General features: G+C 35.0%; 3 protein-coding genes across 7 annotated transcripts in view; 1 reads left to right on the top strand and 2 right to left on the bottom strand.

Moving 5' to 3' along the window:
* Nucleotides 1-2,605, bottom strand: part of LOC117123199 (L-threonine 3-dehydrogenase, mitochondrial-like) — a 25,144-nt gene extending 22,539 nt beyond the window's left edge. Inside the window, exon 1 of one of the 2 annotated variants that reach the window (XM_033269051.1) lies at nt 2,585-2,605. The gene's annotated coding sequence lies outside the window, so the exon portion shown is untranslated. Of the gene's footprint in view, nt 1-72; nt 249-2,584 lie in introns of those variants that run through there. The other variant, XM_033269049.1, reaches the window with a different exon arrangement.
* Nucleotides 1,720-5,385, top strand: LOC117123200 (glutathione gamma-glutamylcysteinyltransferase 2-like). 4 transcript variants are annotated; one of them, XR_004447820.1, is made up of 3 exons: nt 2,598-2,734; nt 3,465-4,174; nt 4,430-5,385. XR_004447820.1 is itself a non-coding variant. In XM_033269054.1 (2 exons), the coding sequence occupies exons 1-2, from the start codon at nt 2,031-2,033 to the stop codon at nt 4,122-4,124; spliced, it is 663 nt and encodes a 220-aa protein (XP_033124945.1). In that variant the 5' UTR covers nt 1,720-2,030; the 3' UTR covers nt 4,125-5,385. The 4 variants fall into 4 exon arrangements, 3 of the variants coding, with proteins under 3 accessions (XP_033124945.1, XP_033124946.1, XP_033124943.1); XM_033269054.1 differs by lacking the exon at nt 2,598-2,734 and adding an exon at nt 1,720-2,033 and having other exon boundaries at nt 3,465-5,385; XM_033269055.1 differs by lacking the exon at nt 2,598-2,734 and adding an exon at nt 2,231-2,453 and having other exon boundaries at nt 3,465-5,385.
* LOC117123195 (WASH complex subunit 5-like) lies at nt 4,299-27,854 on the bottom strand. Its single transcript, XM_033269044.1, has 24 exons — nt 27,702-27,854; nt 24,065-24,295; nt 23,667-23,773; nt 23,199-23,283; nt 22,765-22,865; nt 22,555-22,674; nt 21,382-21,740; nt 19,454-19,578; nt 18,257-18,386; nt 17,547-17,659; nt 16,584-16,826; nt 15,031-15,282; nt 14,783-14,863; nt 14,176-14,277; nt 13,405-13,584; nt 12,970-13,094; nt 12,130-12,220; nt 11,853-12,027; nt 11,462-11,645; nt 10,677-10,806; nt 10,023-10,119; nt 9,475-9,634; nt 8,366-8,453; nt 4,299-6,371 (listed from the first exon to the last, which is right to left on the bottom strand). Exons 2-24 carry the CDS (start codon nt 24,287-24,289, stop codon nt 6,315-6,317), a joined length of 3,330 nt encoding a protein of 1,109 aa, XP_033124935.1. The 5' UTR covers nt 24,290-24,295; nt 27,702-27,854; the 3' UTR covers nt 4,299-6,314.

The raw sequence follows: 27,854 nt of genomic DNA, 5'->3' as shown, positions 1-27,854 counted from the left end.
CCACCATTCGCTACTACTGTATTTTACTACAAAACAAACAAAACTTACTTTTAATGTTATAGAATCACTCACCGTATATACGCCTTACGATTAGCAGTAATATATTTACGAAAGAAAAACCGTGAAATTCCACACAAAATTTGTTCCACTCTAACCCTCTTGACGATAAGCCGAAATTAATGTCGATGTTTATGTCAATCGTTCAAAGAAATTCACAACCGATTGCCTTGAATGGTTGTGGGTGTCTGACCCAATCATGAATATGCATTAGATTGCTGTCGAGCCTCCTCATTTGTGCCAATCAAAATAGGGTATTTTGCACACCTTCAATGACGTCAGGCATCAACAACATACAACTCGGAGATTTGTCACTTCGTTTTGCGTAGGGTTATGTACAGGTCATTACATTCATTATTTTGGAACAGTGTCAAACCAGGGAGTTGTTATATCTTAACAACTCCCTGGTCACACGTATTTAACAGTGCGTCCAAAGACTAAGAAAAAAAAAACAAAAAACAAAAAAAACCCAAAAAAACCCCCAAAAAACAAAAAACAAACAAACGTTTAATTAAAGTTAAGAATTCTAAAATCTAAGAAATTTACAACATCAATGTTTCAATTACAATACCCCTCTCTACTCTATTATTTAAATGTTGTTATTGTAACATTATTAACTATACAACTAGAGTGAGTTTTGTTCGATTTTCTTATTTTTCGTATCTGTTTTAGAAGCAAACTCCAGAATGTATTCAACATAACCATGGAGAATTCCACCATGATATAACCTACATAGGCCCCATTATAGCGATAAATTGTCGTCTACCATATAGTAGATGATCGTATTCAACGTACTTTGGAGTCATGATTTATTACAATTTAAATTTCGAGTAGCAAACATGAAAGGTACACAATAAACTATGGAAATCGAGGCCAACAAGGCAATTGCGTGTCTTGGGTCAACACTTTATATCCTTTGCCCATGTGCCTAAATAATGAAAAAAAAAAGAGAAGAAAAAATCCTAAGCAATCAAATTAATTCACAGCACTGTGGTGGAGGCTCAGTCGATATTCCTACGACGATGGACTGGTCCATTCCCCGACAGGAAGAATGGGGTGGGGGATGAGGTGAACATTGTTTAAAAAAGCATCACCTCCATTCCGGCCGGAATTAACTTGGATAAGATACTATTTAAAGCTGTGTTTTCTCAACAAAATTGTATCCCAACGGGAAGAACGCACCAGGCCACCCAACTCCCCTATATCTCCGTCGCCGCTGGCGATTTTTCAGATCGATAAGTGATACCATGGATAGTCTAAAATGATTTGAGATCACCCTGAAAAAGGAAGCCATCATGACAATGTTTTAACATCCCATCACTTTCATAACGTATAAATAGACCGGTACACTACTTCAGGATAGGTACGGTACGATTTCACGAATATAAATCCCGAATATCTTACTCCTTTTTTAGGTGTACTAGCCTATAGATAGGCCTACTGTATTAATTATGCGTGAGCCTAATATTAATATATATATATATATATATATATATATATAGTTTAGTTTTGGCCTTCCTGTTTACTTGTTTAGACTGTTTATTTTAATCCCACCTAGCCCTGTCTCTTATACACATCTAGATGTGTATAAGAGACAGCTCTAGGGTTGGTACTATGAAAAGCTAGATGCCAGTCAATTCGAGCGGATGTCAATTCGAGCGGATGCCAGTTCGAGCGGAAGCATTTAGTGCGAACTATAACAAGGGCGAATTTATCGTCGCCGTATTCTTTTATTTGTTTGTTTTAAATAGAAAAAATGCTCTAATTACTAAGGTCCTGAAAGGTTTTTAGTACTTTTTGATAATTACTCCATGTTTGAATTACAGTCTTGGCAACTCCGACTACCAAGATGGCCGCTAACAAGTTAAAACTAATAGAATGGCGCACTTTTCAGCTTAAAAAAGAAGAAAGTGTATGTTTTACTAGAGTGCACGAGAAGCACACACACAAGACGAGTGACCATTATTTTTTTCATGGTAAACAAAGTGGGGTGGCTAGCCACCCTATTCACCACCTTTCCCAGATCCGCCTCTGGTTGGGGTCCTCTATTTAAAAAGCAAATTATATTATTTGTAATTGAGTTATGCTCACTTATCTATTCTGGAACTGTTGTGTTCCCACTTCCCCTTTGAAAATGTCAAATTTTTAGCTCAAATTATATTTGTAATTGAGTTATGCTACTCACTTATCTATTCTGGAACTGTTGTGTGCCCCTTCCCCTTTGAAAATATCAAATTTTTAGCTCAAAAATAGGAAATTTTGAAGTAATTCGTATATAACTCGCACAGGTTGTTTTTCGCACAAATGAATCTTCTTCCGCTCAAACTAGCATCTGCTCGAAAAAAATTTCGCTCGAATTGACTGGTTCCCGGCTAGATTATATCCTAAATAATACGGTAAATTTGATATTAAATTCATTCATTAATTATTTTTATGATTCATCGAAGCTTCTAAATTCTAACCCATCCCAGTGGAGAAGATAGGCCTAGTCGACCTCAGCTACATACCCGCGGTCCATGAATCGTACCTGATCATTGCTAGGCTTATGACCACAAATCAAGGCTAGACGGCTCTAGCTAGCTGGGCCTAGACTCCTTGCTATGCTTAGGCCTACTCCTCAGTCTGGGCCTAGGCCTAAGTTCTTGTTGGCCTGTTATAGAAGGTGATAATGTTACGGGTCAGTGAACAATCATCAAGCAACACTTCTGGTAGACAAACTTAATTAAACGCGCGCACGCGACGATCCACTTGCGCGCAAAAACGGCGCTGTCTATCGACGCGATGATAGACCAGGGTAGCATACGATAAATATATTATAATTATGATGGAAGATGTGTTGGAATGCTCTTTTTTTTAATTTGATGCACAGTAGCAGTACTACTAGTTCGCACATTCACTGCGTTATACAACCGTGGTATGACTGTTGGGTGGCGAATCCATCTCATCATTTAAACAATGCGTTGCGCTCGCGTTGTGTTGTGGCATTTTATTCTCCATAGAATCGCATCGGCCAATGACCACAGTGAGGGCCCAGCTTGAGAAAGCATAGACTTAAGCTTCAAACCTTACTGTAGTTATTTTGGCCATCGGTTATGGATTGCCAAGCAAAATGTGTATGGAGAAAATGTTTTGATCTGTATTCTATTGAAAGATTAGTACCTATTAATATAATAAACACATTTTAAAGTGTTTATTATATTAATAAACATTTTAAAAGTGTTTATAAATGTAATAAACACTTTTAAAATGAGCAACATATTTAATTTAATTTTAAAGTGTTTTTTTGCATTTCATCACAGACAATATATCGTTATTTATATGTAATGTTCTGTAAATTACCTAAAGATTTGTTTATGTAAAATATTTTAAAAGAACCTTAATTTCAAACTTGATTTGTTACATTTCAGGCCCAAGTAATGATGTCAGAAGTGATACCGCTGCATTCTTCGGAGGGCCAAAGACTCCGAACAGAGACATCTCAAAAGGCCTTGCACTATCAACCAATACTGTACAAAATTTTCCAAAAACAGTTCAACTCAACGTATTGTGGACTGGTCAGTAGCATAATGGCAATGAATGCTAACTTTATTGGCCAACATGGTCACTTTCAAGATGGCAGCCCTCATGTCCCGTTCACTGAAGCAAATATCTTTACATTCAAGGAGACACAAAACATTCTTAAACAGTCTGAGGTTGAAAAAGAAGGTTGCACTCTGGAGCAGGTTCACGACTTAATAAGAGCTCATGGCTACAATTCCGTTTTATATCATGCCGCTGACAGCTCTTTGGAGGAGTTCTGTGCCAAAGCTAAATGTGCACTCAACCAGAACTCACTCACTTCAGTTATTATTAATTATGACTTGAAAGTTATTTATCCGCATCAGAACGTTGGTGGTCATTTCAGTCCTTTGTGTGCGTACCATGAAGAAAGTGATCGCTTTCTCATCCTTGATACTTGGCCGAAAACTGAGGAATGTTGGGTAAAATCTGACCATTTATTTAACTCTATGAACACTGTTGATCCATCAGTTTCAAAGACTCGAGGCTACATCATTGTCTCCAAATAATGAAGCTTAATACTGTCATAATCAACACCGTATACTGACATGTATTTATGGTAAACACTTAGAAAGCAAGTATAGTACTAAGAGTTGAAATAATGTTATTATTAGACCTTAATGATCAACAAGCACCAAGTTCTGAAATAATTTCCTAAATTGTGTTTTAAAGGTTTTTGATGGTTTTTTTTTTTAAGGCAGTGTATATATAATTCCGGTCTCTATCTAGTTGTTTCACTCCACTGTCTGCAGGAGGAAACCATCATCCCCTAAACGCCCTCGTTTTATCTATCCACCTTCTTTTCTGTCTGCAGAACTTGGCAAGACACCAATTTGTTTACAATTCCAAGTTATGAAACTCTGTATGCTGCATAGGCCAAGTATTGTACAGACATTATCAGGCTTAGAGAGTGGAGTTTTTAGCTGTGATAAAAAACCTCTCACTGACAGGAATCAAACTCAGGACTCAGAGATGAGCTTCTTCTACCGGGTAGCTCAGACACGAAGATTAGGGGAGAAGAAAGTTACTGTGTACTATGTAATTCTATACCAAGCTATAGCTCCTTTCATCATTGTTCTGCTTTTAGGCTGTTTCTTGGTTAAGTTTGATATTTATTAATTACTGTATTAGTATTTATATATTTCAAATTTTTTACCATTTCAAAATTCTGATGTATATACATATATTGTGAGAATTTTCTGTCTGAACTGTTGAATCAGTGACTTCCCTATTATACTATGGAACAAATTACCATTTTTCTTTGGTACGATGTTATTTATGCAATATCGGTGCAATATACAGTACAAAGGAGCATTGGCTGCATAGACATCTGTAATTTTAAACAACTCAATATCGTAACCGTACCGTGTAATATAACTAGTACATATGCAAAATGTATGTTGTATGTGTATTAGTATATCAATGCAGATCTGTAAGATAGCAATTTAATTGACATTTGCATTATAAGTTCATGATACAAAAAACATAACACAAAATTGACTAATAAGGTTGAAAGGTATTGGCAATAGGAATACTGTAGATATTTATTTTATTCTCATTCAACAATGAGTGACTGTATGAGCCATGAGTAAAAGGCCTGGTGCAATGCAGGATTTGAACCCAAGCCCCTGGATGGAAAGGCAGGTGTCTTAAACCACCAGGGCTACAGCACCATAATATATGGAAAAATTACAGCACAGTATTGTGCGTGAACACAAATGAATAACAGAAACATTAACATCAAATAAAACATTTATTTTGTGACATTAATTATTAAACATATTTTGTTTATTATTGCATCATAACATGATCTTTAAAAAAATCATGTTAAAATCATGGTAAAATTTAAATATTTACCATAAAATACTCTTGGTCCAATATGCAGACATTTCTGGATAAAATAAAATCTGTTTTCCTGATTATTATATATATAATTACTGTAATTTCTTAGCTACAAACATGCTAAATTCAATTCATTAAAGATTATTTTCGACAATAAATTTTCCTTGATTCCTTATTTTGTTGTAAATGCTTGATTTCACTGGTCCACTTGGAAACAGGACCCCCTTACCCCAATCAGAGAAAAAGTCAATCATTTTGCACCTTAAAAGATGACTATCTTAGACCGCTTATCAAATGATAAAAAAGGCTACAATCAATCACTTATCAGGAGACCAAGTCTCCTAGAAAAATCTTGACAGCCTCCCGCAAGCAAGAATCTCCCAGAAAATAACCTATCTCCTGCAAATTCAAAATATTTGCATGTTTTTCCTACTTTAAGCCTGTTTTCCACTTGCGAATTCATTCACGCGAGTTGAAAGCGTCGGCTCATTTAAGCAGATCTCCCAGAAGGAACTTCCAACTTGGATTCCTGACTTATATTAAGAATGGCTGTTTGAAATTGTTTTTTTAGGCAGTGGCTATTGTTACACCAGTCTGAAACCAACTTTTGTTAATTTCCTAATCCAACTGGAATTAAGAATTGGTTTCAGAGTGGTGTAACAATAGCTACTGTCTGTTTTTGACTCTGACCAGTGAAAAACAGTATAAACATCTGGCTATTGCTTATAACAAAGCTTTCTAAAACATATGTTAATTTGCTGGAGATTCACAGTCCTTGGAATATAAATACCTTTTATGTTCATATTTAATAAACTTGAACTATAACTACATACACTGAATTTGAATATTGGAGATCATTAGCAATTGCTTTTGAATTCATCAAAAATATAAGCTGGTATGTGAGCCTCAACCATCTGAAAAATAAATAAGAATTAATTTCACATTTGAATATCAGGGGCCAATTTGGGGAAGAGGGAGGGGCGGACGGGCCGGCTGCATCCCCTCCTTTCTGGAAAGTTAATAAACAAGGATAAAAAAAGAAAAAGAAATGATTGATCTCCTAAAATGCTTCAGAGGTTTTTTTCGGGCATCTAAAAAACTAAAAATTTGTGGGGGAATGTCCCCAGACCCCCTAGGGTAGTGTTGTCTCGATCAGCCCCACTTTCGAACATCTCTGGATCTGCCCCTGACTATAATTACTGTAATATTGAAAGCTTAATTTATTTAACAACAAGCACTAAAATCATTTGGAAATCATTCTATGTTAACACAGTATTAGGCAGCTGTTAAGCTTTTCCACTATCAACATTTACTGCGATTTATGCCAGGGGCGGATTTAGGGGGCCCCCCCCCCCTTTTTTGACATTTCTGGATCCGCCCCTGTATGCTTATTTATAACCAAATGAGAAAACAACTTTTACACCAACCCAACTAAAGCTGATGTTTTATCATCATTATTATTAGATAATACCGTAAATAATGATGTTAAAACTTCTGGAGGAGTATAGTAACTGCAACAAACCTTCTCGGGAGTTTTATAGAAACACAATCCTATCTTAAAAAGTATTATCAAGAACTAGAAGGTGTCCTTCAAAAGAACGTAAAAGCTGTTCATATTGGATGTGTGCTAAGCATAGAGCTATGGCGCAGCAATGCAAAGTTATGTATGTGTACCATCCAAGATGGCCGTCGTAGTAAAGCGCCACCATCAGGCTTAGTATACATATTATTACATATTAATAAGCCCTCTGACTGACTATTATTTCATTAATGATAATGTGCAATGGTAATAATAAATTATTAAACTATTGTAGCCAAAACGAGGCCAAGTGGAGCATCTTATTCAAAAATAAAGTACCAAGGAATGATAATTAAAATCGTGTACATTACACCCAAACACTGCAACGCTCGAGTTTCAAACATATGGGTAATTAGCTGTACTGAAATTTCTGAGTAAATTGAGGGCGCAATTGCAAATGATGGTGCTTAGCGAAATTTGATTGGCTAAATCTATGGCAGCCATCTTGGATGGTACACACACACAGTTCTGCGTATTTCGAACATCGAATACATTGTGGTTAGCGCTCTAGTATTCTTATTATATCTCTATGGTGCTAAGTCTACTTGCATTTCTGAGTTTTGAACTCTATTCAAATTCTCCTAGGGCGCCCCCTATCTTGTAGTTTGTATTTGTTTCATTGTGTGCATACCAAAGATCTTATAATTAAAAGATAGCACTCTCCGCGATTCTATGCATAACAAATGGAAGCATCTATGTTCAGTGAAAAGCAATAGAAAGTAATTGTAATTGAGAGAAGATGTCCTAGTTGTTACCATGTTTGGTGTTCTAGAATTTGCACGTAGATAGTCGATGTCAAAGTTCAAAAGTAATTGTAATTGCAAGAGGGCACCACACTGCATTATTACAGAATTTGCTATGAGAACGCTATCTTTGTTAGAAGATCTTTGGTGCATACACAATTAGGATAGTCAGACCTCTTCCAATTCTATACACTTTGATAATACCTAATCCAGTAGTATCTGTTCTGGAGCCAGTGGGTGTAGTCGGGAGTCGCTCAAAATCCAATGAAAGTGGTCCATGGGGCGAGGCCCCCCTAGAAATATGACAATTCCGGGGGTTTCAAAGGCTTATTTAATCAATTTTAGAATAGAAAATATATAATTTTTTTTCTCCCCAACGAAATGTGGTTTTTCTCCCTGACAGGGGGGGGGGGGGCTGTAGCCCCTCCTGGCACCCCACCCCCAATGGCGCCGCCACTGATTCTTGCATTATAATGCCAATGTTACATTTATGTATAACAAAAAAGGCACACAAATTTAATACAGACCCCAGATCTGACCCTGTGGTCTTATAGAATAGAGGACCATAGTAGCATTTGTGTCTTACCTTCCTAGGCAGTGACCCATAGTGGACAAAGTCATCAAGGAATGCCAAGACATTCATGGCCTCGACAGGCAGTTCAGGAGTCTTTGATCTACAATGAAGAGAGTGAACATCAATATTCGCATATTTTGTGGACACAACTGCAATCTTTATGTTGTATATCGATTTACTCATAACTAAATATAGGTCATTAACAGCAACAGTATACTTTATATATATTTATGGAAGTGGTATTGCGTAGCGGGAACAGTTTGATTTCCCAACCTCAAGGTCAGGGTTTCAATCCTTTGTGCATTTAACTTGTGTGCTTCAGCAAGGACCCTTAGTGTACCTGCATTGATTCTCTCCACCCAGGATTATAAGTGGGTACCTGGTAGGGTTAAATGCCAAAATGCACTGATTAGCTGCTGTAACATTATTGAATATTCCCCCGGGAAGCTGAGTTTTTGTTCCATAGGTGTTTAATCCAATGACTGGGGTAATGATAATGTGAAGCGCAGAGAAGGTTTATCATAATGTGCTAATTAAGTCTAAAAATATTATTATTATTAATATTAATAAAAGAATTTGAATAAGAATTAACACACTGATAAGAGTGGGAGGATAGTCAATTTTCATTTATTTATTTATTCATCTTCGTAGAAGCGGTTGGACATCGGTTGTGGCTTGGACTCCCAACCTCAAGGTCAGGGGTTCAAAACCCTCGCTGTGCAAGTCGCTTGTGTTCTTGGGCAAGGCACTTTATCTATGTTTGTCTCTCTCTACCCAGGAGTTTAAATGGGTACCTGGTAGGATGCTGTGGCATGGAATTGATTAGTTCCGTGCGCTAAGCAAGTAGCGCACGACTAGGTATACTTCCCAAGGAGCAGGGAAGGTTGCACTTTGTGTGCTGGTTTGCCATTGTATGTTATCCAGAGTACCAGGGGTAATTACGCTCAGCGCCTTTGATCATATAATATTAAATTGGCACTAAATAAATATTCAAGTATTATTATTACCATTATCTCTGAAAATAATAAAATTAATAACAATTAAATACTAAACTTTAATAAAAAAAAAAAACCAAAAAACTGTATTATAACAAAAATGAAAATAGAAAAATCGAAACTTACACAGTAGCTGCAGCTTCAACATGAGACCTGACATACTGGCCAAGTAGTGCTAAGAACTGATCAGTGTTCTCTGAATGGAACTGTTTCAGAAGAGTAATGGTTCCAGCAATGAATGGTGGACCATCAATAGGATCCTTAATTTGCTTAGCAACCATACTTCCTGTAACCAAACATTAAAATAAAAATTAGAATATATTCCAGTACAAACTAGGAAAAACATTTCAGCATGAAATATAACTTTACAAGGTAAAGCAGCCTTTGGTGACAGCACTCATCATTCTTACCATGATTATGACCATCCTGCTGATCATCACCACCATAATGATAATCATATAAATATCACCATGATCATGGTCATCACCTGTGATCATAACACCTGGATCATGATGATTATCACTAGAATTATCATGACCACTATCATAATGATCGTGATCATCATCATAGTCATTATCGTCACTGTGATCATCACAATGATCCTAATTCATTGCTACCACAATTTCCATTTTCTAAATCGAATTACTAAAACTTGACAGATGCTTGCAACTCACCTACTGACTTGACGTACTGAAGTTTTGGTAACTGCGATGTCACGAATAGGAAAGTTATCAGGGAAAGATATGGTACCCTCTTTGTTGTGATATAAATCTACAAAGACAAAGATGTTATTATGTTATACAATTTATACTTATAATGATTAATAAAATTAATATATATGACTAAGTAAACATTATTTTTGTTGTTTTCATTGTTGTTATATTATTACTCTAATATTTAACCATTGCCTGATTTAAAACATTTGGTAATCAGTGAAGTACAATGCTCCTGGGATATTTAACTAAAATGATTAAACTTTACAAAAAGATTTCATCAACAATTACCATTTTTTACATACATTTTACAATGTATTTTCTGGTACATTCCAAAGCAGTAAAACACAACCATTTTAAATAGTATTAATGTCACTCCTACAAGCCATTATATTTTGTAGTTAGGTAATTGATGATTTATTTTATTATTTTCATTTATTACTTTTTATTTATTTTATTTCTTGTACATTCTCACACATAACTTGCACTAATCTATATTTGATACTCTTTTCACATCCTAATAGTTTCTAACCATTTTAGCTACTAGAGTATAACAAAACACCACATGTTTTTGTTTTGTTATAAGTCACTGGTACATTTGTTCTACTGTATTACCTTTGCAAGTGGTTGGCAGAAGCCAGCTGATTCCAGGTAAGATGACAATTCGTACATCAAAGGATTATCTTCTTTGGGGTATGGCAGTGTGGGATCTTGGTAGTGGGCCTCAACATCCTTCAACAAACCCCTTGAAGTAGAAAATATCCAATTAGATTGAGTCTTAAAAAAAGAATATTAGATAAAATTCAATAAAATTGAGTATCTCATGTATGACATATCCAATCAAATTGGGTGTTGCATCAAGAGTATTAAATGACACCTAATCAGAAAGAGACATGGAAAAAGGATTGACTAAAATTTCTAATTTTATTAAATAGATTCCAAAAGTTAAAATAGTACATCATATTATATATTGTAACAAGATATCAAACGACCGAAATACAAAGGACATCTAATTTGCATAAACAATCTTTAAATACTTTTATACACATAAAATGAACTTGCATAAACCTTCTTTACATACTTTTATTTACATACAATGAATTTGCATAATTCTGAATGAACACACATTCCGCTTTTTCTATTATACATTTTTTATCAATGATCTCAAAAAGATATAAAAAGCTGAAAGAGAGTTAATAATAATAATAATAATAACTATATTTAATAAAGCGCAAAACAATATCCATTTAAATGATCACCGGCGCTGTACAGAATTTAAAATATACATTTACAAAAAAAATTTTTTTTAAATACATAAGAAATATACATAAAAAGTTAAAATAGAAAAAATTGGGACATATAATCATCACAAAATCACAATACCATTGTGATTTGCTTACTTGTTCATGGTTTCCAAACCATTTGACAGGAAATTAGAATCAAACTTGCAAGAGAACTTGAGGTCGTTGGCAATAAGTCGCCGTAGCAACTGCATCTGACCGACCTTCAGCACCATGATGATGAAAGGTTGCCACATCTTGTTGGCTTTGTTGACAAACTGGGCATAATGCTTTCCAGGGTTAGCTAATGAAAAAAGTATGATATTAATAATGGTTTAGACTTAAAATCAGGCCTAGTGTATAAAAGTTGAGTACCATAACCTCCATAGTACAGCTCCATTTGAAAATTTATTTATTTCAAGTACCTCTTTTTTTATTATAATCTAATAAAAACAAAACTAGTATATCTTCTTTGATTTGTAAAAAAAAGCGTATTTAATCTTTTCCTTACCTACTAATCCTCGCACAGGATTAAGTGATTTCATGAGATTGCCAAACATATCAAGCCACTGCTTATCACGGAGTACGCCTCGTTCCAATATCGCTAAAAAATTTTGCAGTTCACGAACTATCATGAAGCAGAGAAGTCGATCAACACCTGTCAAACCACATGTACCGATACTTTGCTGAAAAAAACAAAACAGCAATAAAGTACTTATCAAATGTTCTATTGAATAAAACAACTGGACATTCTAGAAGAAATAATTTTGCATATTTAATTTTCTCACCTGCATTTTAGAAAAGACACGTTTATCAAGAACCTCCGTCTTGTTTTTCAACTCATACCAGGTGTTCATTTGGTCAATGAAAGAAGTTGTTCTGAAAGCATGAAAACAGCTAAATCATTGATGATATATTGAAATATAGGCATTGCTGATGTCCCTGAGTGAAGTGGGCATGGTTGGGCGTAGCTGAAAATCTTTCAGAAGTGGTCCAGGGAATGAAGACAAAAAACTACCTATTTTAGGGGTTTCAAATGCGTATTTATTTGTTTTTAGAGTCTGCTAATACTGTATGTTAAAAACACATATTTTGTTTTCCCCTCAATGAATTAATTTTTTTTTCTCGGTGATGGGGGCCCTCTTCTACTGCCAGCCCTGAGAATTGCACTAATCTGTTATGTTGCTTGTCAATGGTACAGAATGCCCCACTGCCTAAGACAAATGGCAAGCCTAAGGTTGAATAACAGCCACTTTAACTATAAATCTGTTGTAACACTAATAAAATATTACATTTTATTATTCATAGTGCTAATTTATTTTTGCATAATCTGAAGCGTAATTGTCTTGTTAAAGGTTGGCATACATATGCATATACATGCAATTGCCCATTGTAAATATTTTTTTTAGTATAAACCAACACACATTATTCTTTGGTAATCAACAACTGAAATGCCAATACAATAACCAAAGTGAAAATAAATGGAAGAACCATTCTATTTTTTGTGGGGGTGTTAAAAGTTCAATAGCAACAGTTGGTTTATCCACGTAAACATTAAAAAAATAGACATAAAAATAACTTTGTTTGAATGATGAGAATATCGAGATTGAGAGATAAACTGTACATACAATGGATCTGTCATTCGTAGAATCTCCCTGACAAGTCTCCCCATGAAATTAATGGACACATCCACTGGTGGGAATCGTGGGATAGGAATCGTTGGGGACTGGTAGACACTCTCCCAATCATGAACCTTGAAAAACAAGAAGGAAATCCATGACAATAAACATCATCATAAGAGTGACGCAAACTTGCATCGAAATAATAAACATCATGTTACGTAATCTCATAATTTGTTGTTTGTCTTTTATATTCATAGTTGTCATTGCTGTTGCCATTGTCACCACTGGTAACTGTCTAGCCAACATGGTCATCAACATTATCACACCCATGATATTGATCATATTTTTAAACATTATTATCAAATTATCATTTCTTTTGTCACCATCATTGTTCTAGTCATTTCCATAAATACCCAAGATCCTCTTGTTACAGTGACTTACCTTGGTCCTCAGAAAACTGTTGCATTCTTGTTCAATGTTGTAATTAATTATGCGCGACACTTCCTCATGCCAGATCTTCAGCCCATAAATATTGACATAGTCTTGAATGTATTCAAAAGACCGCACAAAGCCATCCATCCTAGCGCCGAGACTTTCCAATCTCGATACCAACTCTCCTTGCTGTAAATACAAACACTTAACATTGATTATCAACCAAGCAGCAGACAAAAGTTTAATTCATGCCTTGAAATTCTGTAATATCAGCACTCTGCTGGCATGTATAGATATAAAAAATGTGCAGCTTGGTGGTTAAGATGCTTGCCTAACAATCCCAGGGGTGTTTGTTCAAATCGTGTAACACTAAAAAGCGTTTCCAATCTATAAGCTTCTTAGTTTATAAAGCATCACATTATTTAATTTATTCCAGGTAGTCCTGAAAAACAACCAAGCTTTTGGAATAAGATGGACGATGCACCTTCTATGATTAGGATCAAAAAGTGTAGAGTACGTGGGCCACTTGGACATAGCTGGAATAGAATCCTTACACAAGTTTGTAAAGTGGGGTAAATTGGGCTTACAAAGACCTTGGCTAAGTAATTTCCTTGTCTGCAAATAATAAAGAATATTCCATATACTATTATAAAAGCATTATATGGCGCTCTACAAAGAACACAGCGCACAGTTATTTTTGTTCCACAGAAAGCCAAATGTTGTTCAATGTTTATGTATGTACAAATAAATAAAGAATATTCAAATGAATAAATAACATACCTTGTTTTTGTAGTTGAATGTGAGGCCGCTGTGGAGCGCTGATGCAACTTGCATGACAAGCTCCTTCCTGATGCCATCTTCAAGTAACTGCTTAGGATCAATCTAGAAAATAAAGATTATAAACTAGGTTTTCTTTGTACTTAACAGACAGTAACCAAAACTTAATAATTTAAATACTAAGAGTGTACCTTTCAGTATAAGGGAACAGGCCCAATACATATAATAAATATACATAAGCTACCATGGCAGACAGGAGACCAAGGGAGCCTAGAGGTCGGCATGCAAGGCAGGGTAGCTTGGGAGCCTTGAGAGGCAACCTAGTGAGGCTGGACATCAAGACAATATAGCACATGCTAGTAACGTACACTACAGATACAGCTACAGGATGGCAACGCTGGCTAGCAAGGCCCTGATTGTGAGGCAAGCTACTACTACTACTACTACTAGGACAGGCTACCAAGACAGGACAGTGAGGCAAAACTGCAAAGTAGGCAAAAGAAAGGCATGGCATGTGATTGAAGACATTTGAGAGAAATATATCAAGTACAAGTAAATAATAAAAATGAGAGAGCTTAGGTATATAATGGTTGGAGAGTAGAAAAACTACCTTAATTATCCCAACCAATGTAGTCTTCATCATCAGAATTCCCTCTGTAAATACTGAGATTGAGTGGGTTAAGCGAGCAACCTGCAAATATTAATAATGCAATAATGATAACAAAATAATAATAGCATGAAACATAGACATTAAATCTCTGATGATGAATAAAATGTATTTTATGTAATTATTATTATTATTATTATTATTATTATTATTATTATTAAACTTGTAATAAATTTATGTATCAACTGTACCTCATATCTAAGATCAAGTTGTGCATAGTCCCTCAATTTATCTTTCTCAAGCCTAGTAGGAACCTCTTTGATTGAGTTGGTTTGCAGTTGGATAATTTGCGACAGCAGGCTAAACATTGTTCGAGGGATGATCTGAAGAACCTTACGGACATACGCCACAAGCTCTCCGGAGTAGTACTGTGAGACGCTGACAAGATCAGGGCTTTGCGCTTGATTGATACGTAGCAACGGTAAATCAAGAGCAGAGGCAAGCTGATGAAGAGACATTGAAATAAATTGTGTAACGATATATTGTCTAATAGTATAAAATATAGTAGAACATGTACCTTGGGAAACCCTACTAAAAAGAGGACACCACTATTAAGGGACACTTTTTCTGTTAACACTATGGCCAACCAGTGCCACCGAGAGGGGGAAAGATCCCCAGGGCCCAAGCTTACCAGAGGCCCATAGAAATTGCAGGTAACGTTTTTTTTTTACAATAACTGTTCCAATATTCTTTTCTTTACATGGATTCTTAAATTGGCTAGTGTTGAATCTGTAAATCAACACAAAAAAAAGAAAAAAAAAAACATGATTGCTTGTTGAAAGATCTTAACAGGTGCTCTACTGTATATATATATTAAAACAAAACAAAAAACAAAACAAAAAGATTAATATATTCAAAAATCTTGTTTTGTATAAGCCAAGTTATCAGCTTTCAATTGAAAATAAGAACAAGGAAATATTTTTCACAACTCAACAGAAATACAATAACTATTTCTAAATTCTTTACTTAACATGGATTCTTAAATTGGCTAGTGTTAAATCTGTAAATCAAAAGAAAACAAAAAACATGATCGCTTGTTGAGCATAACCTCCAGATAACTAGCCTGGTGTCTTAACCACTATAACACCGACATTTGGCTAGCGTTGAATCCAACTTCCAATTAGCAGTGGGTACTGCAATTCTGCTGTATTCTGATTGTGTTTTCGTCGGGAGCAGTGGCTATTTTTGAATCTGATCTCCAATTTAATTATTTTTTCAGATATTTCTAGGCCGTATCTTTGAGGTTGCACCACACTGGTGGTTGCATGCTACTGTTCTCATAGTGAAATTGTGGATGATGTTGATGTTAATGACACTGTTGTTGTTTTTATAATAATTGTGCAATATTAAACAGTATAATAGTACAGTAAACAAATTTAATTGAAGAGCTGCAGATAATTTTTGTATTTTAATTATTATTTTTTAATTTTTAATTAATTTTTGTAATCTACTTTTATGTAATGATCTATAATATAAAATTAATATAAATTTATATATATATTTTTCTTATTCTTGTTATTTATTACTTAATTTAATTTGGTTTTTTTTTTGGTGTAAGTATGAATTGAAGTTATAAATTGAAGTGCAATGTATTTTATAGCTTAATAATTAGATTCGTTTTTTATACTTTTATCTATTGTAATACAAACATTTTTAGCTGCGTGCTACCGTTTTGTACATTTTTTCTATACCGTAATAAATAAATAAATAAATATTATAACAATAATTATTCAGCAGTTAAAACCTTTAAGAATGTGGCTCTTAGTTTTGTGACCAGTGCTGGGTTGCTCTTAATTCCTGCCTGCATGTAATTTGTATATCTGTCAATTAACTCCCAGGCATATGACAAGTCAGCTACGATCTGCATAGTAATTAGGACATCCTCTTTGATATTGATGGTTCGGATCATCTGGTGAAGGTATTTCCGAGTCTCTGCCAGGAACTGGCGCACCTGCAGATTTGCTTCTAGCTGGTGAAACTCTTGGACCTATGAGAACATAAATTTTAATGAGAAGATGCATTTTTTTTTTTTGTAATTTGAAAATGATTGACATTTGCTTTCCTTTTTGCACAATTAGTGATCATATTATATAGATGCTCTGGGCCAGGGGTGGGCATAAAAATCGGTCAGAGGCCCGAAGTGAATTTTTGATTTAACGCCTAGGGCCGCAACCAAACTTTGATGTTTCCAGTGAGCTTCCAAAAACCTCCAAGCACTGCTTTTACAGCACTTTATTCTCACTTTTAATGTTACTTTTTACATATGATTGGTGTTGGGCCATAAAAAAAACAAGGTGTTTTCTAGCCAATTTTGATTGGTGGGCCGCAAACATAGGGTTTTTAAATCATTGTCGCAGGCCACAAAAAAAAATCGCTGACAGGCTGCACTTTACCCACCTGTGCTCTAGGCACCTTAATTACTTGATTAGGTTTGATCATTAAATTTTTTCTAATTCCTTCCTTTGTGTCCTTTCTATTCTTTCTCTTCTCACCATTATTTCACCATTCCCACCATTCCTTCACTTGTTCCTTTTGCTAATTTGTTTGTTCTTTCTTTTTCCTTCATCATTTATTCATCACTAAGTCAATTAATTAACTACATGACTATTTTAAATTTTTTTAATGTGAAAAAAAGGGTAGCTTAGTGGCTAAGGCGCTTAACCTTTCAATAAAATGTTCTAACTAAAAATTGCATCTCTGCACCTACCTCCTCTAGGGCTTGAATCAGTTGAACAATTTTACGGCCAGCTGATGTGGAGTCATCATAATCCAACGACGCAATCTGCTTTGCCATTTCACTGAACCACATCTTAAGATTATCTACCAAATTGAGATTAAGAATAGTTAATTAACAAGTCGCCTGAAATGGTGGTAGCCACTGTGTGTGTGTGCTGAACCGTGGAGATCTCTAGGTCCCCGGTTACATTCCCATCACTCTCTCCTTGCGTTTCAGCTGGAGGGCTTAAATGCAAGTTATGATAACGCGCCGTCTTACAGATGAGATGTTTATGTTGTTGGTCCTGTGTGCATGATGAGTGTACTGCATTCTATACTGCAGTACTCTCTTCAAAAAAGAGTAGGGAATTGTCTCCCACTGGAAATAGTCTTCTTCAGATATTTGTGGGTTACCCCTGGTGCTTACATCCATCCATGCAATTTGTTAATTAAATAATTAAACAAAAAAATTCAAAGAAGTATAACAACTCAGTATCATCAATATTACACACTTGTAAGTCATGTCGAACCTACCAAAATATCTCAATATTACAACACAAGCTATTAGTAATGTCTTGAAAATTCTTGAGTTTATAGAGTACTCATTACACATACCATTATTAATATTTTATCAATAATATATTCATTCAGTGTGGTTAAGTGTTGAGCCACTTTGATTAGAAAAAATTCTTTTTTTCTTACCATTCCTGGCAATTCTTGTAAGGGGTTTAGTTCCTGAGAAAACATCTCCTAATTCCTCCATTCTCTCTCGTCCTTCCTTTTGGTAATCCTGACATTTCTGCTGTTTCTCTATCAACATTTTCTTGAACATCTACAAAATCATCAAAAACATCTTCTACAATTTTTACTTGAAATGTATACTTGCAAACATATCTTGACACAGAAGAATGGAATTCATTACGATGTATTTAAGTCTCCTACAATTCAAATACTTGAAACCAGAATAAACATGATTAATTTGTGCTGAGTTATTTAAACAAAACAAAATTCATTTAATCTGGTCAGTGCAGTTGTCATGCAGTGGGCGGTGGCAGAGCCGAGACACTAGATCTTGGTGGACCCCAGCATACCGCCCTGTCGTCTGCGTGCGAAGGGCCTCAGGAGACAATTGTGCTGTCCTGATATCTCATGATTTACCATTGTTTGTTTGTTTATTTTTTATTATTACTAACTTTTATTTATATATTTATTTTATTTTTTTAATTATTTTTTTATATTTATTTTTTTATTTCTATTTAAAAAAAATATATATATATTTATTAATTTATTTATTTTCTTTCCCTTTTTGACTGTGACATATGTGAGTACTGTACAACACATTGTGCGAGTATAAGTAACCGAGGTTATGCTCAGTAACGGAAGATGATGATGAGTTAAGCACACAAAGAATCTCAAAGAGCAGGGGTGGGGATAAAAATGGATCAGATAACCAAAGGGAATTTTTCATTTAACACACCGCACTTACAGGTGAAAACTTGATGTTTACAGTGTGATTATAAAAACCTATTGCACTGCCTTTATGTACTGTAGGTCGCAAATACAGGGCTTAGAATCTATTTTCACAAGCTGCAACAAAATCACTGTCAGCCACAGGTGGCTCGCAGACCGCACTTTGCCCACACATTCTCAGGCGGGCACTCATTGCTCGTACAACAGTCGCACGATGAATCCGACTCTGGCCCTGTGAGAGCTGATTGTCAGTGGCAGTATGAATGGATCGTCATTAAAAACGATCCGTTGTGCGCGGGTCATCGCGTCCTTCATAGAATTGTGTCAGCTGCAGTGAGTGCCCAGTTTTAGAGATTCAATAATAACTATTTTTTCAATTTTGATACTTTTATAATGAATAAAGGTGTTGTATTATATTTGTATACTAACCTCCTTTAGTTTGAACTCAAGTTGAGCAGTATCAAGGAGGAGCTCAAACAGCATCTGATGACTAAACTTTGAATCAAACAAAACTTGTTCCCTCACTCTGAAGCACTTTTTATTGGTATCCCAGCCTAGACAAAAGTAGAATGTAAACACCAACAATAGGTCATATATTCTGTTTCAAGTTTTTGAATTCCAATTCATTATTTATAATATTATTCATCATCATTAATGAAGATTCAGCTTAATTGCAAACAATATTGCAAAACAAACTAATGATCTGTAGAACCACAAGCAACAATATCCAAGGGGTGGGGTTTGCCAAAAAAAAAAAAATTACTCAACTAGAGCAGTTGCTCCATAAAGTTCATACCTCTGCCCTGTGCCTGAATACCAATAAAAAGAAGGCAGTGTATGTATGATGGGCAAAACTGCAACATACCCTCAAGAAAATAATGGAATCGCACGTTGTATTCAAGTACATTATTTTCTTGAGTACAGCAACATACCCTCAAGAAAATAATGTTGTATTGAGGACATTTCTTTCTTGGGTGCTGCCTGAATACGAGGGGTAATTCCATTTTCTTTTACGCTCGAATGTAAAAAAAAATGGTGTTTTTCTTCGATTATTACGTACCATTCTACTAAAATTTATGATGGTCCATTTGTTAGTTTTTGCATAATCTTGCTAACAGAGACACAGACAGCAGTTAATACATAATCTCATCATTGTCATCATCACCATGTGAAATAAATACTCGGTAGAATGAAGAGTACATTATAAATAATGGTGCCTGATTAGGTTGCCAATATAAAATAGAGCATTCATTTTCACTCTCATTATTATTATTCTGTAGTACCTGTCTATTAAGAAACATGTGATTAATTCACCAAATGTTATTAAAGTCATGTCACTCATTCTTTACATACATTAAATCTCTTGTTCTCTGCAAGATTAGTTTTATTTTCAGTTTCGTAGACAATTAAGAAGTCACTTCAAATTATAAAAACAAGGAAGCAATTGCTTAATATTGCTTAAATATATAACTTCCTTGTAAAAAAAAAAAAAATTAAATAAAATCATTATTGAAAGTGTATTCTATTCAGGAAATGTGAAAAGCAGTACAATTTGAAAAAGGAAAAATTATCGTTATGTGGCCAAAATTCATCATCTGAAAACATGGCTTTTGCCAAGTATTGACTAAAAATCCAGCAAATCTGCAGTCTCCAGCACACTCACAAGCAAACGAAAATCTATTGGAAACTAATCCATCTCCTGCAGGTGCCAATAATGCATTTATTTCCCTGAGCCCCGCAAAAAAAAAAAAAAAAAAAATCATGAATAGTAAAAATTTTTATTTTGCATGGTTTTATAAGAGTGATTAGGCGAAACTTTTTTTATACCTTGTTTCGGAAATTTTTTTTAAAGATTGTCAGAAAAGAGCGGAAGAAAAACAAAACAAGATTTTGTTTTTTTACTTAGTAAATGGTTTTGCCATACTTTACAGATGGAGGACAAAATAAAAATAAAATTTTATTTTTTGAATGTACTGTAGTGTAGTAATGGGATGGTTAAATGCTTTCAATTTATATAATTAGAAACATATCTTATATTTTTCAAGGCAGGAGCAGGTGTAATAAAAATTAAGGAAAACTTCAATTTTATTCTGATATTTTCAAGTTTTTGTGGCGGCGCGTGTGCAAAGTGGCCAAAAATAAAATTTTATTTATATTTGAATCATCAATATTGACAGGCCGTGGGTTCGTCAAACAAGGTATAAACAAACACTCTTAATTAACACATAATAATTAATTAATTATCTCAAATAGTTTAATTGCAGACAATTTGTAGTGATACTACAATTTACAATATGAAATAGCAGTGTAAGCTTTTGGTCCAGGTCACATTGTACTACAAAAAATATGTCTGGCTCAATTAAAACTTATAGGGCAAGAAGTATCCATCAAGATACCAACAATTTGTAGCACTAATAGCATCAAGTTTGGTGAATAATGTTGCGAAAATAGTAGGCAACTGTTGGATGAGAAGAAAAGGAAATTTCTTACCCAATTATCTGGAAAATGTTTGTCAACAATCTCACGCATCTTTGATTGTTGTGATGACAAGATGTCCGGAGCAAAATAAAGAATAACGTACAACATGGCAGCTTGTGTTGCCAGGGCGGTGCTACGATGTTCGGGTAAAGGATAGGCTGAGATCTGATTGTAAATGTCATCCGACCGCAATCGACCAATCACCATGTTTACAAACATTTTGTTAACAGGTATGCGGCTGTTAAAACAGAATGTGAACGTTTCAAAAATTCCCCATCACACCTTTGTTCTTTGCTTATTTATGTGAAACAAGCATCACAGCCTTGTTTGCCTTTCATACTGTACTAATAGGAGGCGCCCGAGTCCTGGGATGGTGGAGACTCAACTGGTGCTGGACACCGTACATTTTGATAAATCCCTGCTCAGCGACGAGGACGTATCCCCATACTGCGATTTGGGTGCTGGCTTGGATTTTCTCTTTTATTTTTCAGTTACATCTGCTCACTTGTTCTGTGCATAGACTCTCGTATTTTGTGCAATATAAATGATTAACCTTTAACCTTTTCAAATTTTGTTCACAAGAATATAACAGTATTATAAATGAAGAACAGGGGATTAAGCTGGGGGGCGGGAGAGGGGGTGTGATTGTTTTTGGTATTTTAGTACACTTAATGGAACAAATCTGCAATCCCTTTGCAGCCTACACCCATGAAGAAACCACAGTTGAAGTGAAAGTTAGATTCCACCCGCAATTCACACTTCGGAAGAGAGTAGGGGATTGTCTCCTGGAGTATTGCCCAATCATGCCCAGAAGGACTCACTGAAGTCTTTTGACTTTTGTGGGTTATCCTTGGTGTTCCCATCAAACAAATCCAACCCAATCCATTTAACTAATCATATTTCTTCCCTACTACAGCTCTGTCCACACTGTCAGATTCTACGTGACAAATTTATGGGCATGATGATGTCATATTGTCAAATAAAACGTCATAGTGTGGACAGACCTTTATGTTACCTTTTCCCTTTCCTTAGTCCACTATTCTCCAGCTTACCTGAAGAAGGCTTCTGGGTAGTTAGGCACCCTTTTGGCACTTGGATGAGTGGAAAACCCAGTGCTTCGAAGCAGCTTACACACATCATCCATGTTCGAATCAACTGCAGCACGAGCGGCACTAGAAAATTCAACATTCAAATTATTTGAATTTAATTCATAGTGGGCACCCTTAATAGCACTCATTGATAATTTTAATTATTTAACTCACCTATAACGATGATAGGAGACGAGCATCCTCTCTCTGACAATGCCCTCTATTCTCATATCAACCAGTAATAACATAACTCCATATAAGTACAAAGCTTCACACTATTAACAACAAAATAAGTGTTCAATTATATAGATAATGCCTTGTTCAATATCAAATCATATTTGTGCATGTATCAACATTCAGATTCATTATACTTTTCATTCAACAATATGAAATTCATTTCTGCGTATAACAAGTATTAAAAAATTTAACAAATACAACAAAATAAAAAGTACATACAAATATGTAATTAAGCAAATTGAAAATATATGAACATAAATAAAAGCCAGTTAATAACATGCTGTACTAAATTTTCTTCATGTCTGGAGGGAAAGAGGGTGCTATTTTTAGATACATGAAGAAATGTAAATTTAATCAATAAATATATTCACCAGAAGTTGTTTTCCATCTTCATTTAAAAGGACGCTCTCTAGAGTCTGCTGAATGAAAACGCCATCGTCTAAATCATCAAGAAACCTATTAAAAACAGTTCAAAATATATAGTTGTTTATTACCTAGTTCTTTTCAAAGACTAATTAAAAAATGCACATATGTTTTATTACCTTTATTATTATTCATGTTCCTACTTCTTACACATTAGTCATTCAATTCTCTGTTTATTTACTCAATTTATTTACATAACAATTTATTTTTTCAATTCATTTATTGATTTATTCAATCATTCATAATAATTATTCATTATTTATTATATTCTTTACATATAATTCAAATGTACAAGATGGTAATCTCATCATGTAGAATCACTGCTTTATATATTAACAATAATTCATCGATAAGGGATGAACTTGGAATCTCATTTAGCCTAAAAGCTCAACATCAAGAGGAGGTCAGCCTTTTACCTGTTCAAATCTGTGATATATTTGTGGATGCTCTCAAATGCTAAATAAAATCTTCGTAGTATATCAAGATTATTCTCACGAAATTCCTCATCTAAGTCTTGAAGTTCCTTAAAAATAAAACATAAGCAAATGCATAAATTAGAGGTTAAAAAAAAAAAAAGAAGAAAAAAAAAGGATTACAACTTATATTATGAATAGTTATTAAAGAAATAGTCAATCTGTACAATGCCTTGAAACATATAATTAAAAATAGAATACAATGAATAACAATCAATAATTTTGATTTGCATTATTGACCAGAAACAATTATTAAAGCAAAAGAATATTAACATATTCTGAGACTTTTCATTATAATACTAAACATCACATTAAGGAAGACAAACAAAAAATCACCTTACTGGTTTTGAATCGATCTTGTTGTCATAGAAATCAGACCCCTTGAAATAATTAAAATCAAAGAGAATTTCGGAGTACTTCATTTGATCTTGTTTAGTCTCTAAACGAAAGACTGGTGGGATAAAATCCGCTAATCTGAGGAGTTCAGCGATGATAGCATTTCCACGCGACACCAGTTTTACTACAATCTGTCCACACACATTATTTTCAGCTAAGAAATCTGCCATGATTTTCTAAGGAAAAAACAGAGAGAAAAGTGCTATCAATGTTTGACCTTCGAACTTTGTCATTTTATAGAAGCTTCAAAATTTGAGCATTGAGCCAAAAAGCATGACAATAATAATCTTACAATTAATGATAGAACTTAAAATTTAATTTAAATTCAAGGAAATAGTTGAAGCAAAGCAATAAAAAACCGAAACTATTCTTGAACTGCACTTCCTCTTTCTTATATATATTTATCAGTTGATTTCCACATTCTATTGCAATAGCACCTACAAACAAAATGGCTTCCAATCTGAACAACTTTGAAGAGAACGATACACCCAATATGCCTCATGGTGTAGCTAATCAATGTAACCATGGTGATGAAGACTATGTCAACAGTGGCCAGATCTCTTCATTACTATTCCTAATAGGTGTTATGTCATTTTACATACCGCTGCAGATCGCATATTTTAGTGAGACCCACCAAGTTCACGAAGACGTATGTAATTGGATAATCATCACCCTATATGTTATGGCGACTGTTACTATGATACTCATCCTTAAAAGGAATAAATCTTGGTATGAACAAGACTTCATTCGTTACTTTCAAGGTGTGACACGTAAAACAGGAGAGCATCAACCACTCCTCAGACCACCTGGTCTTGCAGGTGAACATCAACCACTCCTCCGACCACCTGGTGAACATCAACCACTCCTCAGGCCACCTGGTCTTGAAGGTGAACATCAACCACTCCTCCGACCACCTGGTGCTGCTGGTGAACATCAACCACTCCTCAGGCCACCTGGTCTTGAAGGTGAACATCAACCACTCCTCCGACCACCTGGTGCTGCTGGTGAACATCAACCTCTCCTCCAGGATTGTCAGCAAGCCAATGAGCCTTCTCAGGTGCCTCTACAGGGTATCTATTTCTTTGGAACATCTACTATTATACTTTGTTTAGCATATATTGTGATAACAGTGACATGTTTGCCATATCTTCTTTATAACAACTATATATATTCAGACAGCATTTTCATTACCAGAAAATGCTTCCAAATGGTTTTCGTATGTGCTCAGATGGTCTTCTTTAGGGTCTTCAGGCGTGCTTCATTTATGAACTGCTCCTGGTTCCATTTTGCCTTTATCATAACCATGTGTGCCAACATACTATCATGGATTGCAAGCATTGCCAAGGAAATTGCCCTCGTGCTTGGAGTTACGCCGTTGTATAGTGATAGAGACTGGCCTGAGTTTAATTTGCTGTACGATAATGAATCTAGTACAGAGGGCTTATGGTGTTACCGTCAAATGATTGGAGATCCACCAATCAGTTACATTGAGGGCGTTTTGCAACCACTTTCGAAAGAGTACAATCTTTTGGCTATTACCATTTTGCTACACTACTGGGTTGGTTTACATTCAGCAAGAACCACAAGCAGAACTAGAGGCAGTGACAGAGGCGACATTAATGGGAACACTACAGGCAACACAAGAGGAAACTCTAGAGGCAGCACTACATGCAACGCTAGCAGAAACATTAGATGCAACACTAGCCGAGACACTACACGTACAGTCAACACTAGCAACACAATTAGAAGAAAGGCCAAAGACAGAATAGAAGACAAAACTGATAATGTCAACATTACAAGGATAGAAAATATCAGCATCAACACAAACGAAACTGAAGAAAACTTGCACCAAATATCACGTAACTCAAAGGTGAAAACTGTCTTATGGACAATCCTGGTGACAGTTCTACCCTCTTTGCTTGTTACTATAATATTCATAAGTACATTTATAAAAAATCCTGTCCACTACTTCATCCAAGTAGTAATGTTGTTGATTTACAAGACAGCAATGCTCATTGTTGCCAGCATAGGTAAGAAGAACCTTGGTAAATCTGGACAAACAATATTCAAAGATTTTAATGGAAATGAAATACTTCTCCTCATTTCTATTAGCGGCATTTTTGTAATGGTCTCATGTAACACTCTTTCAGCAGTTGATGGTATATACTATGAAAGTAGTAATCACTCCACCATCAACACTACCAATACTACACCCCCCGAAAACAGGCCAGCTTATGTAACACTTCTATTGTTTACATTTGTAGACGTGGCCCAAGTTTATCTACAAACAATTCTTATTCTGAAGTTACAGCGGACCATACCTGTAATCACTAACACACAAAATTTAGTTGCTTTGCGCCGCTGTTTTCTTTACCTTGCAATTTCTAATATCACTGATTGGCTGACTCATGTGTTTCTATCGTCTCACATAAATATGTATGCTGTTATGTACCCAAGTAACATTTGGTATTTCAAAAGCAGCACAATTGCGATTATAAATATTATATTTTTTCCATTTGCTTCTTATTATCGCTTTATTTCTGTGATTTTGTTCTACAAAGCAATTATGGCCTTCAACCACGGTTATCGTCTAAGAGTTGTATGAACAGAATATGAATATGTCCCGAATAAATTGACCTTTATTTGCTTTATAAAATTTACAAACAAGCTACACTGTAGCTTAAGCTTAGGCCTAGGGAATGAAAGTTGTAGATTTGTGTCTACCGGCCGCATGCCTAAAAAGCTACTGCACGAAAATTTTCATTATTTTGAAAAAATAATACTTTGTTTTTCATACAAACTTTCTAAGTCGTACACAAACAGAAAAACGATCTCTTAGGCCCTATAATTTCTATAAATGTACTATATTAATTAGGTTATAAATAAATGTGAAATATTAAAAATTTTGCTGCTTGTCAACAAATTAATGGAATGACAGTGTACCAAGAAAAACAATTTTATCAACACAGCTGCACACTTTCTTAAAATTTGAGGATATTAGATAGATTGGCATTTCAGGTAGTTGTTTGCAGATGAGACAAGTTTAATTAAGGTATTTAATTAAGGTAAAATCAAAACGGATACTAAGTTCAAGAAGAGTTTGTCCATTATCATACAAGTAATATAAAAATTATGAACAATCTTTAGCTAAATAATGACAATCAATGTTGATTAAACAGCCTTTATAACAACAAATAACTATGTTAATTTTTATGTACAGTATTGTTTTATTTATTTACCTAAATCATAAATTTACCATCATGTTTAGTCTGCAAAGTTAAGTGTAATGTTTTAATTACCGTAGATAATTGCACAAAACTAGCCTAGTTTTTATTGATTTGGCCCAGCTGTCTGGACTCTCTTTCTACAGTACTAGCGTAGCTTGCTAACTAAGGCTAGGCCTAGTCTGTCAGTAGGCCCGGGCATGCCAGGCCTGCTAGGCGGAGTCGGCCCGCCTAGCTAACTTCGACCCTGCCACACAGGACTAGGCCTAGCTAGCCTTCGACCGGTCTTCCTGGCCTAACACCATAATTTAGCGTATTATACGAAAGGATACTTTAACTAAATGCAAGGAAACGTTACCTTTGTGTGTAATTGTATATTTGAATGGAAGTTAATAAAATCTTTAACTTTTAAAACTGGACTCGGATTTGGAAAAACAAGCACCACAGCGCCTCCATTATATCACACTACATGATGCGCTGCAGCGATAAACAATCTCGTCTCGTGATTGGT

The sequence above is a fragment of the Anneissia japonica genome, unplaced genomic scaffold (genome assembly GCF_011630105.1).
Source record: "Anneissia japonica isolate Jap-2015-1 unplaced genomic scaffold, ASM1163010v1 scaffold288080_len124612_cov161, whole genome shotgun sequence".
Lineage (NCBI taxonomy): Eukaryota > Metazoa > Echinodermata > Crinoidea > Comatulida > Comatulidae > Anneissia > Anneissia japonica.
The sequence above is the reverse complement of the archived record's forward strand: the minus strand, read 5'-3'. Positions and strand labels throughout refer to the sequence as shown.

Coding starts and splice junctions, on each gene's coding strand:
- LOC117123195 (XM_033269044.1), bottom strand. CDS start 24,289: ATGGCAGATTTCTTAGCTGAAAATAATGTGTGTGGACAGATTGTAGTA. Junction 21,741..22,554: donor TACCCAGAAGCCTTCTTCAG/GTAAGCTGGAGA, acceptor CTGTTTTAACAG/CCGCATACCTGTTAACAAAA. Junction 9,635..10,022: donor TCAGTACGTCAAGTCAGTAG/GTGAGTTGCAAG, acceptor GTTTGGTTACAG/GAAGTATGGTTGCTAAGCAA.